This window comes from Gorilla gorilla, chromosome 13, assembly GCF_029281585.2.
Source record: "Gorilla gorilla gorilla isolate KB3781 chromosome 13, NHGRI_mGorGor1-v2.1_pri, whole genome shotgun sequence".
Lineage (NCBI taxonomy): Eukaryota > Metazoa > Chordata > Mammalia > Primates > Hominidae > Gorilla > Gorilla gorilla.
The window spans coordinates 119238109-119252339 of record NC_073237.2 but is presented as its reverse complement, the minus strand read 5'-3'; the positions used below and the strand labels follow the sequence as shown (position 1 = coordinate 119252339).

General features: G+C 40.4%; 1 protein-coding gene and 1 non-coding gene across 4 annotated transcripts in view; both read left to right on the top strand.

The window, feature by feature from the left end:
* The window catches only part of RC3H2 (ring finger and CCCH-type domains 2), a 56446-nt gene that overhangs the window by 20687 nt on the left and 21528 nt on the right, over positions 1-14231 (top strand). For all 3 annotated transcript variants that reach the window (XM_031014655.3, XM_031014654.3, XM_055351854.2), the window contains exons 5-9: positions 1438-1613; positions 4025-4225; positions 4690-4822; positions 4942-5060; positions 7235-7347. In XM_031014655.3, coding sequence (XP_030870515.2) covers positions 1438-1613; positions 4025-4225; positions 4690-4822; positions 4942-5060; positions 7235-7347 — 742 coding nt within the window. The remainder of the gene's footprint in view (positions 1-1437; positions 1614-4024; positions 4226-4689; positions 4823-4941; positions 5061-7234; positions 7348-14231) is intronic.
* Positions 4492-4602, top strand: LOC115935906 (small nucleolar RNA SNORD90). Its single transcript, XR_004071496.1, has one exon. It is a non-coding gene; the product is annotated as a small nucleolar RNA SNORD90 (small nucleolar RNA).

The window sequence follows — 14231 nt, the reverse complement described above, 5'->3', positions numbered from 1 at the left end:
CAGTGGTGTAATCTCGGCTCACTGCAACCTCCGCCTTCCGGGTTCAAGGGATTCTCCTGCCTCAGCCTTCTGAGTAGCTGGGACTACAGATGCACGCCACCATGCCCAGCTAATTTTTATATTTTTAGTAGAGATGGGGTTTCACCATGTTGGCCAGGATGGTCTCGAACTCATGACCTCAGATGATCTGCCCACCTTGGCCTCCCAAAGTGCTGGGATTACAGGCATGAGCCAGCGTGCCCAGTCTCAGAATATTTCTTAATTTAGGTTTGTCTGATGTTCTCTAATGATTAACTTCAGATTATACCATATATCCTTGGCTGTAAAGCAACATAAATGAAATTAATACCTTCTTTAGGTTTTGCATTCAGAGGCTAATATCATTTTTTAAATTATATACAAAATAGTTCTGACAGGCAAAGTAACAGTCTCATGCATGAAAACAATACCATTTATTATAAGCCTACTGTGGGTCCTTTGCATGTCATTGTCAGAGTAGTTCTGTGTGTTTAATTTTTTTTTTTAGAGACGGAGTCTCGCATTGTTGCTGAGGCTGGAGTGTGGTGGCACGATCTCGGCTCACTGCAAGCTCCACCTCCCAGGTTCATGCCATTCTCCTGCCTCAGCCTCCCAAGTAACTGGGACTACAGGTGCCTGCCACCACATCCAGCTAATTTTTGTATTTTTAGTAGAGGCGGGGTTTCACCATGTTAGCTAGGATGGTATCGATCTCCTGACCTTGTGATCCGCCCGCCTTGGCCTCCCAAAGTGCTGGAATTACAGGCATGAGCCACCACGCCGGGCCTAATTTTTATATATTTATTTGAGATGGGGTTGGTCTCTGTTACCCAGGCTGGAGTGCAGTGATGTGATCACAGCTCACTACAGCTTCAACCTCCTGGGCTCAAGGGATCCTCCACTTCCGCCTCCCAAGTAGCTGGAACCACAGGCACGTGCCACCATGCCTGGCTAATTTTTTTAATATTTAACATTTTTTTGTAGAGATAGGGTATCCCTATATTACCCAAACTGGTTTCAAACTCCTGGGCTCAAACAGTCGTCCTGCCTCGGCCTCTCAACGTGCTGGGATTTACAGGCATGAACCACCACACCCAGCTATGTGTTTTATAAATGACTTTTTTTACCTTAACATTATCATCATCTAATTGACTGTTAAATACAGAATATATTTTAAGTTCTGTTAACTTGTGTTCTGATTGGTATTTAGTGGAAAATATGTTTTATTTATGGAAAGTATGTTTTATTTTGCTTGATTACTTTTTAAATTATGTACGTGTGATGTCCTCTTTGTGCTAATTAAATATAAATTATGGGTAATGGGCCACTGTAAACTCTAATACCCAAAGATGCCTATGACACACATGATCTGATGGGTTCCTCATTTGTCACGAACTCATATTCCTTTAATATTTTTAGCTATGCAAGAAGAGGCCTTGAAGCTGGTGTTACTGGCATTAGAAGATGGTTCTGCCCTCTCAAGGAAAGTTCTGGTACTTTTTGTTGTGCAGAGACTAGAACCAAGATTTCCTCAGGCATCAAAAACAAGTATTGGTCATGTTGTGCAACTACTGTATCGAGCTTCTTGTTTTAAGGTAAGCACTAAGTATCTATGTAAAGACGTGCCTGTTTGTGAGACAGAGACTTCCTGAAATTCATGTTACCCAGTCTAGAGGCCCTAGCAATGCAGAATGCTTACAAGAGTTGAGAGGAAACTTTCCTTCTGCATTGATTGCATCTGTGATACCACCTTTTGGTAGTACCCATTACTATCTATTGGCAAAATAAGAGCATATATGTGAAGATGTCAGTAACAGAAAGAACATAAGGAAATCATTTGGTAAACTTGACTCTTATCAAGTAAAAGTGGACTGCAGAAGCCTCATTTCTTTACATTTAGTGTCTTGAAATCAGAAACTATATTGGAAACTTCATAAGGAGTATGTAAACTTTGTAACCCAGTATTATTTTTGTTATCTCATTCTCTGTAGTGATTAGATTAACACCTTTAATCTGAAAATGGCCTACATGTTATCGCAGATACAACCAGGAAATGGAAAGTTGAGGAGATTGGCCCACTCTGCTTTTAGATGTTGTTTTTTGTTTAGTGGAAGGGTAGAGAAGAACCCCAAGATATTTTAAAATGTAGTTTCATTGTCTAATAGTCTAGCGGGTAGTGACAGATACTGAAAGCAAGCTGAATCCTTAAAGTGTTTTTATGATCCAAGAGTGTAGGTTGCTGGCTGGGTCTTGAGAAAGGCTCATGTACTTGGAAATAGAAAGGCCTATTGGCTTCTATGAAAGTAAAACATTTAAATTTGAAACCAAAGCTTATTTAGGTTATTTTGTTGGTTTTATAGCCCCCAAGAGTGAATAGTACAGACAGAAAAATGTTTCTTTGGCAGACCACTTAGTTTGAGATAACAGGTAGTTGATAATAGAAATGTGTTGAAGTGAATTCATTTAACTCCACTAATGAGGCTTGGAAACTATCTGCCTCATAGTCATAGTGTTTAGTTTCATGCTCTTAGGGCAACAATTGAAATTAATCTCTGGTTCCACACACAACCTCACTAGGCCCTGTAAAACTCTGTACCTTTTGAATGTGTAGTTTTTTACTACTTAAGTAGAAATTAAAGCTATATAAATACCCTGATGATAATTTCTCTGGTAGCAGAAAATTTCTTCCTTTCATTTTTTTTTTAAAGCAACAGACTTTTGCTCTGTTGCTTAGGCTGGAGTGCAGTGGTGCCATCATAGTTCACTGCAGCCTTGAACTCCTGGGCGTAGGCCATCCTCCTGCCTCAGCCTCCCTAGAAAATTTCTTAATTATCATGTGGTAGTGGTAATATATGCCTACCTATTAGCTGGATTCCTTGCTTGTCTATCTTTATCCTCTACTGTTACCAAAGTGATGTTTTTTAAAACATAAATCTGATCATGTCACTTCTTTGCTTAAAAATCCTCAATCAGCTCTGTGCAGTGGTTTATACCTGTAATCCCAGCACTTTGGGAGGCCAAAGCGAGAGGATTGCTTGAGCCCAGAAAGTCAAGGCTACAGCGAGCCTAGATTGTGCCACTGCACTCCAGCCTGGGTGACAAAGACCCTGTCCTCTCCATCCCCACCCCTGCAAAAAAAGTCAGTGGTTTCACATTCCCTTCATAATAATATCCAAATTTCCTGCCGTAGTATATAATGGCCTGTATTCTTCTCTAGCCTGTATCATACCTTAACCCTATGTGCTCTGCTTTTTCATGTTTCTGTTTCACCACTTGCTTCTCTTTTAAAAATTCTGTTTCTCCCCCTTCTCTTTTTTCCTTTTTTTTTTTTTTTTTTTTTTTTGAGACGGAGTCTCACTCTGTCCCTCAGGCTGGAGTGCTGTGGTGCTATCTCAGCTCACTGCAACCTCTGCCTCCCGAGTAGGTGGGAGTACAGGCGCCTGCCACCACCATGCCTGACTAGTTTTTGTATTTTTACTTGAGATGGGGTTTCGCCATGTTGGCCAGGCTGGTCTCAAACTCCTGACTTCAAGTGATCTGCCCACCTCGGCCTCTCAAAGTGCTGGGATTACAGGCATGAGCCACCATCCCTGGCCTCCTTACCTTTCTTTGCTCAGGAAACTCCTGTTTATTGTGCACAAATCAATTCATGTAGCTTTCAGCTGGGAGAAGCCTTTTCTGAAATCCCTTTCTTCTCCCTAATTTAATTCCCTTTCCTCTTTGTTGCCATCAAGCCTTATAACTTTTACTATAATTTTCTACTTACAAGTTTCTCTTTCTTACTAGTGGCTGAAATCATTGAAGGCAAGGATTATGTATTTAGTTATGTAAGTTCTGTTTTGTTCCAGAAAGAATTTGTGGTCAGGACATTATCTTATCTTTGTACCTTATTTGTGTGGTGTCTGATATGTAAGTATCCCCCACCCTCCCTGAAAAAGGAATAAACAAATCAGTTGAAGGGAGAAAGCACAGACCAATTCTGATTTTTCTCTTTTCTATTTTTTAGGTTACCAAAAGAGATGAAGACTCTTCCCTAATGCAGTTGAAGGAAGAATTTCGGAGTTATGAAGCATTACGCAGAGAACATGATGCCCAAATTGTTCATATTGCCATGGAAGCAGGACTCCGTATTTCACCTGAACAGTGGTCCTCTCTTTTGTATGGTGATTTGGCTCATAAATCACACATGCAGTCTATCATTGATAAGGTTTGTGAAATTAGAGATGCTGATGTTCTATCATTGCTGTTACATTGAAGAGTATTAGAATATTCTAAAGAGTCTATACACAGTTGGAGATTCCTATGTTTTTAAATGTCAGACTCTTATAAATTATCCTTATTTTCTTTTTATTTTTCTACTTGCAAAATAAAGGGATGCAACAGGGAAACAAATACATGATACTAGCATAAAAGCAGTGAGGCTTACAAAGTCTCAAACTTATCTATATTCTGATCTCAGAGAGTTAATACAGCTTATAAGTTTTCTAAGTGTCTAATGATGAATTTCATAGGGCAGATTCTGAGGTGAAAATTTAATTCATCACTGATACTCCTACTATGGAATCTGAAGACACTTGAAAACCTATTAAATATGTTGATAAATTGAAAGTATTTGAGTGTAAATGTGTCATAAGAACCAAAGTAAAAAGCATTCTCATTTCTGTTTGTTAGCTACAGTCTCCAGAGTCATTTGCAAAGAGTGTCCAGGAATTGACAATTGTTTTGCAACGAACAGGTGACCCAGCTAACTTAAATAGACTGAGGCCTCATTTAGAGCTTCTTGCAAACATAGACCCTAATCCAGGTATGTGGGAATATGCTCAGTTGCTTATATTTTTTTCTACTTTTGAGGTGAATAACACAAGAGAATTACGGCTAACATTCTTCCCCCCCAACCCCCATGCCCTTCGTGGCTTATTTTAGACGCTGTTTCACCAACTTGGGAGCAGCTAGAAAATGCAATGGTAGCTGTTAAAACAGTAGTTCATGGCCTTGTGGACTTCATACAAAATTATAGTAGAAAAGGCCATGAGACCCCTCAGGTAAGTACATTTATTACATTTCTGACTGCTGTTGTCTCTAACTCAGTTTCATCCTGAACATCTTAACCAGCTGTTTTGTTAATTGGACTCCGTATGTGACTCATAAGTTTTTATCATCTCTGTTCTTTTGGGAGGAACCCAGTTTTTAGTGTACTTGGTAAACATTTCATAGCACACCAAGAGTTTAGAGGGCATCTTGGGTGTGAGCATACTGTATTGCAGAATATTTTTGACCAAATGTAGATAATTGATTCCAAACGTTTTGTCTCATTCTTTTCTACTGTGGGAAATTGTCATTTTTTTTCTGTATTGAATTTCTATATGTAAATTTATGGAATTTGAATTTTCTTTCTTTTTTTTTTAGACAAAGTCTCACTCTGTCGCCCAGGCTGGAGTGCAGTGACGCTATCTCAGCTCACTGCAACCTCTGCCTCCTGAGTTCAGGTGATTCTCCTGCCTCAGCCTCCCAAGTAACTGGGATTACAGGCAAGTGCCACCACGCCCTGCTAATTTTTGTATTTTTTGTAGAGAGGGTTTTACCATGTTGGCCAGGCTGGTCTCAAACTCCTGACCTCAGGTGATCTGCCCACCTCGGCCTCCCAAAGTGCTGGGATTACAGGCGTGAGCCACCGTGCCTGGCCGAAATTTGAACTTTCGAGATACTTTTCAGTGTACTTTAGAAGTTAAGATATAAACCTGGCCAGGCACGGTGGCTCACGCCTGTAATCCCAGCACTTTGGGAGGTTGAGGTGAGTGGATCACTTGAGGCCAGAAGTTCGAGACCAGCTTGGCCAACATGGTGAAACCCCATCTCTACTAAAAAAAAAAAAAATACAAAAATGAGCCAGGCATTGTGGTGGATGCCTGTAATCCCAACTACTGAGACGGCTGAGTCAGGAGAATCGCTTGAACCCGGGAGATGGAGGCTACAGTGAGCCGAGATCGCGCCACTGCACTCCAGCCTGGGCGACAGAGTGACTCTTGTCTCCAAAAATATAAAATAAAAAGAAGTTAAGATATAATTCTTTATACTTATAACTTCTATTTAATAAATTATTATGAGCCATTCACTACATTCGATGTTTTACATGTATTATTTCTTATCCTCACAGCCACCTGCAATGTAGTTGCTGTTTCCAAGCTGAAATTCAAAGAGGTTAAATAACATAAGATTGTGCTGTCAGGGGTCTGGGCGCGGTGGCTCATGTCTGTAATCCCAGCACTTTGGGAGGCTGAGGCGGGCGGATCACGAGGTCAGGAGATCGAGACCATCCTGGCTAACATGGTGAAACCCCATCTCTACTAAAAATACAAAAAATTAGCCGGGCGTGGTGGCAGGCGCCTGTAGTCCCAGCTACTTGGGAGCTCTCTGAGGCAGGGAGAATGGCCTGAACCCGGGAAGTGGAGCTTGCAGTGAGCCCAGATGGCGCCACTGCACTCCAGCCTGGGCAACAGAGCAAGACTCCGTCTCAAAGATAAAAATAAAAAATAAAAAAGATTGTGCTGTCAGTAAGAGCTGGTATCAAACCTACACTTTGTACTCTTCTCTCCTTATTCTTAGAAGATATTATAACTTAAAATATTAAAAACAAATGTTTTCATCCTAGGCTCATAAGAATAAGAATGTCTTAGATTTTGATGCAAATTGTAGAAGTAATAGTGAAATTTTAATATTCTGCCTCATTGTGTGAACTCAAATAGTTTAAGCCTGAGAGTTGCACCCTCAAGCTGACAAGTGAATTGGTAATTTTTCACTTCTAGGTGGAATTGTATTCTACCTTTTCTGAGAAAGTTTAAGTAGACAAAGCTTTTGGTTTTTTTTTTTAATGCTTTTTAAAATTGTTTGATTTTGGTAGTAGAATTTTAAGACAGCAATAAATTGATGAAAAAATATTTTCTTTTTCTGGGCATTCTGTTAACTAATGAATAAATGGACATAACATTTGAACCAGTTTCGAATAATCTTCAGAAGGAATATCTAAAGTGCCAACTCAGGGTTATGTCACATAACTCACAACAGGAAACAATGGAATATTAGTTGTTTCAGCACAAGAATTACTTGTCTAATGTGAAAAAGAATTAAAGGTGTAATTATAAAGTTCTGAACTTCCTAGAGTGAATAACAAATGGAATCTTCACCTTGCCACTCATTGAATGTGTTCCCATTTTTGTAGCCTCAGCCAAACAGCAAATACAAGACTAGCATGTGCCGAGATTTGCGACAGCAAGGGGGTTGTCCACGAGGAACAAATTGTACATTTGCCCATTCTCAGGAAGAGCTTGAAAAGTAAGTGTTGAGAATTCTGTTTCATATGGGTTTAATTTTTTATTTTTATGGGAATGTTATATACAGTCCTGAAGTTTGTGATGACTTTCAAAAATGCAAGTTAAGGGCTGGGCACCATAGCTCATGCCTGTAGTCCCAGTAGTTTGCGGGGCTGAGGCAGGAGGATTGCTTGTGCTTAGGAGTTTGAGACCAGCCTGGGCAAGATAAGGAGACCCCCTTCTCTACAAAAAATTTAAAACTTAGCTGTGTGGCCCACAGTTGTGGTCCCAGCTGCTCAAAAGACTGAAATGGAAGGATTGCTTGAACCCTGTAGGTCAAGGCTGCAGTGAGTGTGTTCACACCACTGCACTCCAGCCTGAGGGACAGACACAGCAAGACTCTGCCTCAAAACAAAACATATAAGATCTGGGTACAAGATTTACATGAGTGATTTAGAACTTTACTCAGTGGTCATATTTTGAAACCATTTTATAGCTGGAATCCATATTTATACTGAGCACCTGTGCAGAATGAAAATGCTTGCAGTCTTATTTGCTCAGATTCAGTTAAACCTAGCAGCAAAGTCTCAGGCAAAATGGTAAAGCAGATATATATCCTTTTTATGGCTTTTGGTCTTTTTAACATTCTTTTTCCCTGTGTATTCTTTCTCTTCTCCTATGGTTAACCCCTTTTTCTATGTCCCTTTACCCGAAACATAAAAGTTAATGTATGTAAGGTTTAATACTATTATCCAATTTTTGTTGTTTTGTTTTTTAACTAAGACTTTCATTATTGAGACCTCACCAAAAAATTGATCCCAGCTTTTCTACTTTCTGCTGGCCAGTGTATCAACTTTTTTTTTTTTTGAGGTGGAATCTTGCTCTGTCGCCCAGGGTGGAGTGCAGTGGCATGATCTTGGCTCACTGCAACCTCTGCCTCCCCTGTTCAAACGATACTCCTGCCTCAGCCTCCCGAGTAGCTGGAACCACAGGCGCCCACGACCACGCCTGGCCAGTTTTTGTATTTTTAGTAGAGACAGGGTTTCACCATGTTCGCCAGGTGGGTCTCAAACTCCTGACCTCAAGCGATCTGCCTGCCTTGGCCTCCCAAAGTACTGGGGTTACAGACGTGAGCCACCACACCTGCCCTGTCTATCAACTCTTTGTGAGCATATTCATTTTGTTTTTAGATACTTTAAACAAACTGAGCTAATTTTCTCCCATACCTCCTCCTCCTGCCTTCCATTGTACTCACCTCGTGTACCCAGTTTAGCCATCCAGCCTGTTATATATGCTGTGTTATAATAATCATCTTTGTCAGCTGTCCTTCCTTCAGCTTTTTCTGCTTAATCAGTCAAAAAGTTCTGCCAATTCATCTTCCTATATATTTCTCAATTCTTTCTTCTTTCCATCCTTGTGATCCAAGCTGTCATCTCCTTTTCTCGATCCCTTGTTGCCTTCTCACTAGTCTTAAATCTCTTGCTGTCCACCCCTTCTCCCATTATTTCCCTTAAAACAGAAATATTTTAAAAGCACAGATTTACTCATACCACCCTTCTTCACCTAAGCCTTTGATAGCCTCTCATTGTCCTGTAGAAAATCTATGTTGTGGCCTCTAAGACCCTGCATCATCTAATCTGTGTCTGCCTTTCTGATCTCATTACACAACACTAATTGTACTCAGGCCACACTGACCTTCTCTCAGTTTGTGGTATGCACTGTGCTCTTTCCCACCTCAGGTCTTTTACATAATGCTGTTACTCCTAGCCTTGCCTTTGAGACCTTTCCTTTGTCTAGCTCATCCTTCACTTTTTCAGGGTAATTCCCCTGACACTTCATATTAACCAGCTTCCTCTTTCAAACACTTATCACATAAAATTAATTAGTGGCCTGTTTTAGAGCTTGACAAACTTCTTTATGAAGTCCAGCTAGCAAACATTTTTGGCTTTGTGGGCCACAGAATCTGTTACAACCACTCAGCAGTGCCACTGTAGCAAAAAAACAGCCACAGACAATGCATAAATTGGGCATGGCTGTAAACTTTATTTATAAAAACCCTTTACAGAAACTATGGCCCATGATCTGTTTATTAAATGTTTGTCTATCTTACATAGGTGTAACCCCCGTGGACTATATATTCATTGTTGTCTCCTTTCCTCAGTGGCTAGCTTGGGCACTGTACATAATGAGCTCTACAAGCAGCAGCATTGTGATAGAGAGAAGATAAGTGTGTGTGCAGTGAAAAGAGCAGAAACATGCTTCTCTTCTCAGTTTTTTTCCCCACTTGAAGAGCCTAGAGAAGAGGATTCAGGAGTCCTAAGGAAAAAAGATGCTGTTTGCACCCAATCGAACTAGTTCTATATACAGAATTTCACATCAAGATAATTTGGGAGACTCCAGGAAATACATTCAGCTTGTCCGTACCTGAAATAGAGCTTTTTAGCTAAAAGGGGAGCTTTTGAGAAAGTTAGACTAAAAAAGTCAGAGAAGAAACTGTGGTTTCATTGCCATTCCACCCTCAATTAGTGCCCAGGCTGAAAATCCATTTTCTTCTTTCTCATACCTTCAAACAGACTTCACATTCTTCATCTGCAGTACCTAGTTCAGAACTTTATTATATTTTGCCAGACTTGTAATAGTAGCAGTAAAAATAATAATAGCCAAACTAGGTGTGGTGGCTCATGCCTGTATTCCCAGCAGTTTGGGAGGCAAAGGCAGGAGGATACCTTGAGTCCAGGAGTTTGAGACCAGCCTGGGCAACATAGTGAGACCTCACCTCTACAAAAAAATAAACAAAATTGGCTGAGCATAGTGGCATACGCCTGTCATCTTAGCTACTCAGGAGGCTGAGGTGGGAGGATTGCTTGAACTCGGGAGGTCAAGTCTGCCGTGAACTGAGATTATACCACTGTATTCCAACCCGGACAGCAGAGCAAGACTCTGTCTCAAAAATATAAATAAATAAAAATAATAAAATAAATAATAAATATATAAAATATCACTCATTCAAAAATAATAATAATAATGGCAAAATTATTGGTCACGTTTTTAGTGTTTCACATGGTAATCCAGTTGGTTTTACTGCTTCAGTGGCTTTTTATCCAGTATCTTCCTATATCTCAATCTGTCTTTTCCGTTTCCACTATTTTCTTTTTAAAATATGCGTGTCTCCTTTAAATTCTTAATTAGTTCCTCAGTACATCATAGAATCTCATCCTGATTTTATCCTCTAGCTCTACTCTGCCATTTGTATACTTTGTTTTTAAGGTATATTCAATTAATCACTGTTGATTACTATGTAAATTTCTTTTACTCTTCTTTTCACTTGTCTATATTGTTTATTCCATATTGTATTATTTTCTCTCTCCTCTTTATCTGGATAGCTATTTCTAATCATACTCAGATATTACCTTCCCTCCACAGACTTCCCTAGGCAGTGTTAATTGCATCCTTCACCATGCTGCCATAGCACTCCATACATAGTAGTTTAAAAATTATGGTATAGTTAGCTGGGTGTGGTGGCAAGCACCTGTAATCCTAGCTGCTCGGGAGGCTGAGGCAGGAGAATGGCTTGAACTTGGGAGGCAGAGGTTGCAGTGAGCCGAGATCGCGCCACTATACTCCTGTGTGGACGACAAAGCAAGATTCCATCTCAAAAAAATAAATATAAATAAATAAATAAAAATTATGGTATAGTTATAAAACTACAGTATTATAATTGTTTATTTACATGTGTGTTTTCACTGGACTTCATTTATCTCACGGGTTATTAATCTTTTTTTTTTCTGGAGACAGGGCCTCACTCTATAGTGCAGTGGTATGATCTTGGCTCACTTGCAACTTCTGCCTCCCAGGCTCACGCGATTCTCCCACCTCAGCCTCTCGAGTAGCTGGGACCACAGACACACGCCACCATGCCTGGCTAAATTTTTTTTGTATTTTTTGTAGAGATGGGGATTCACCATGTTGCCCAGGCTGGTCTCGAACTCCTGAGCTCAATCTGCCCACCTCAGCCTCCCAAAGTGCTAGGATTACAGGCGTGAGCCATGGCACCTGGCAAGGGTTCTTCATCTTTATATTTCCTGCATCTAGAAAACACCTGATAACATAAACTCAGTATGTTTATGTGGAGGAGCAAATAATATACAGTTCTTACTTCTTATTTCCAACCAGCTTCACACTCTATTGCTGTTTAAACAAACAGGGATAATACAAAGGATTAGAAAAGTAGGTGATGTGACTGTCCTTTCAGTTTAAAAAATACATATTGCTACCTCACTCTGAGCTTTTCGAGGATAGGCTGTTTGTCTTAGTTCACATAACACCAGAAATTCAGCAAATGTTTGTTCAACTTAAATAAATTAATTTTACCTATATTTTCTTTCTCTATTATACACCCCTCTAACCAAAAAAAATGTGGATGCCCAATAATCCCTTCTTAGAATACATATTTATTATATGTAAACATAAAATAAATATGTAGAATAAATATTATGTAAATATGTGGATATGTTTTAGAACTAGGATGTTGGGGTTATGTTCCAAAGAATTGCTACATTCTGGGGAGTGTCAAAAGCGAGGGATCAACCAACTCAACAAATAGTGGCCAGGAGCAGTGGCTCATGCCTGTAATCCCAGCACTTCGGGAGGCCAAGGCTGGTGTATCACTTGAGGTCAGGAGTTTGAGACCAGCCTGGCCAGCATGGGGGAAACTCTGTCTCTACTAACAATACAAAAATTAGCCGGGCATGGTGGTGCATGCCTGTAATCCCAGCTACTGGGGAGGCTGAGGCACGAGAATCGCATGAACCTGGGAGGTAGAGGTTGCAGTGAGCACCACTGCACTCCAACCTGGGTGACAGAGTGAGACTTTGTCTCAAAAAAAAAAAGTTATAAAAGATTATTATATACTGGTTACTATTCAAGATGTTTCTAATGGAAAAAGAGGAACAGTAAACATGTAAATAAGCAATTCTGGCCATAGCAAAGAATTTGGATTTTATTCTGTTTGCAATAAGAAGTCATTTTAGAGTTTTATTTAAATGGAATGATGAAATTTTCATTTTGTCTTAGACATATCACTCTGTTGTCTGCATGGATGGAGACAAGTTAAACTTCTATAGTGGTCCACAGGTGGGAGTTTGGTAGCTCGGGTAGGACTATAGCAATGGAAATGATGAAAAGTAGTCATACTTAGGATATATTTTGGAAGTAGAACTGACAACATGGACCAATTGAATGTGGGCTATAAAGAAAAGAGAGGAATCAAGGATGACTCCAAGGTATGGAGCCTGCATAACTTAGTGGTCTCTTGCTGAAATGGGAAATGCATCAGGGCAGAAAATCAGTGGTTCTCTTGGCCATATGACGTTTGAAGCTTATTCTATATTAATGCAACAAATAATAACTGGGGGCCGGGTGAGGTGGCTCACGCCTGTAATTCCAATACTTTGAAAGGCTGAGGCAAGAAGATAACTTGAGCTCAGGAGTTTGCGACCAGCCTGGGCGACATAGCAAGACCTTGTCTCTACTACAAAAAAAAAAAAAAATTGGCTGGGCATGGTGACTCACTCCTGCCCGGGTGATGGAGACTCTGCCTTTAAAATAATAATAATAATTGGGCACTTGGGATGTTATGAGACAGTGTATTATGTGCTAAAGATAGAGAGATGCAAGAAAGGCAAAAGTCTTGTCCTCCAGGGGCTTACATTGTAGTAAGAAGACAGACATGAAATAAATAAATATAGCATAATATTTTGTAATGACAGGCAGTATGAAAAAAATACACGAAGGAGAAAAAGAGTGATAGAGAAAGGGGAGATCTCTTAGATAGAATAGTGTAGGAAAGACTCTTAGAAGATACAACATTTGGCCAGGCGCAGTGGCTCACACCTGTAATCCCAGCACTTTGGGAGGCCGAGGCAGGCGGATCACAAGGTCAGGAGATTGGGACTATCCTGGCTAACACGATGAAACCCCCCCCACTAACACGGTGAAACCCCGTCTCTACTAGAAACAGAAAAAATTAGCCGGGCGTGGTGGTGGGCAACTGTAGTACCAGCTACTCGGGAGGCTGAGGCTGGAGAATGGCGTGAACCTGGGAGGTGGAGCTTGCAGTGAGCTGAGATTGCGCCACTGCACTCCAGCCTGGGCGACAGAGCGAGACTCCGTCTCAAAAAAAAAAAAGAAGATACAACATTTGAGCAGGTAGTCAAAGAAGGTGCCCACGAGAAAAAAAGATAATTACCTCAGTGAAATCTTAGAGGAAGGCAAATGGGCTTGAGACCTAGGCCACAGGTGGTGAGACTGGCTTTAGTCAGGAACAGGAACTCATTGTCCCTTATCTTCAAGAGGAATGTGGCTACAGGTGCAGGAAGGTTACTGGAATTGGTAGCGGAAAGATAAATTATTCTCCTCTGCTTTCATCTATTTTCGTGGTTAAGTGGGAAACAATATCATCTAGCTGTAGGAGGGGTGGTTGAAAGTGGAGGGGAAAAGGCTATTGGAGATGGGAAAATGAACTTAGTAAAGAAGTGTATTAATGAATTATTTATAATTTTGAAGGGATTATAGACAGCGTGATTGCACAATTTTTCTCCAACATTTAGCTGCTTGGGAGCAGGCACAAAATAAGTAAAGAATTGGATTGAGCTTTTACCAAATGAGATAAAGAGGGAGTGGATCAAGGGAGTTAAAAATTATTTACAAGGGAGGGATTAATGGTAGATAGTGGATTCTAAGATGGGTAAGAAGGGATTTAAAAAGAATAGGGAGAGTTAGGCATGGTGGTGCATACCTGTAGTCCCAGCTACTCTGGAGGCAGAGCTGGGAGGATCACTTGCATTTAGGATTTAAGGCAGTCTAGGCAACACAGTGAGATCCTGTCCCTGAAAAGGCAGCCTTTAG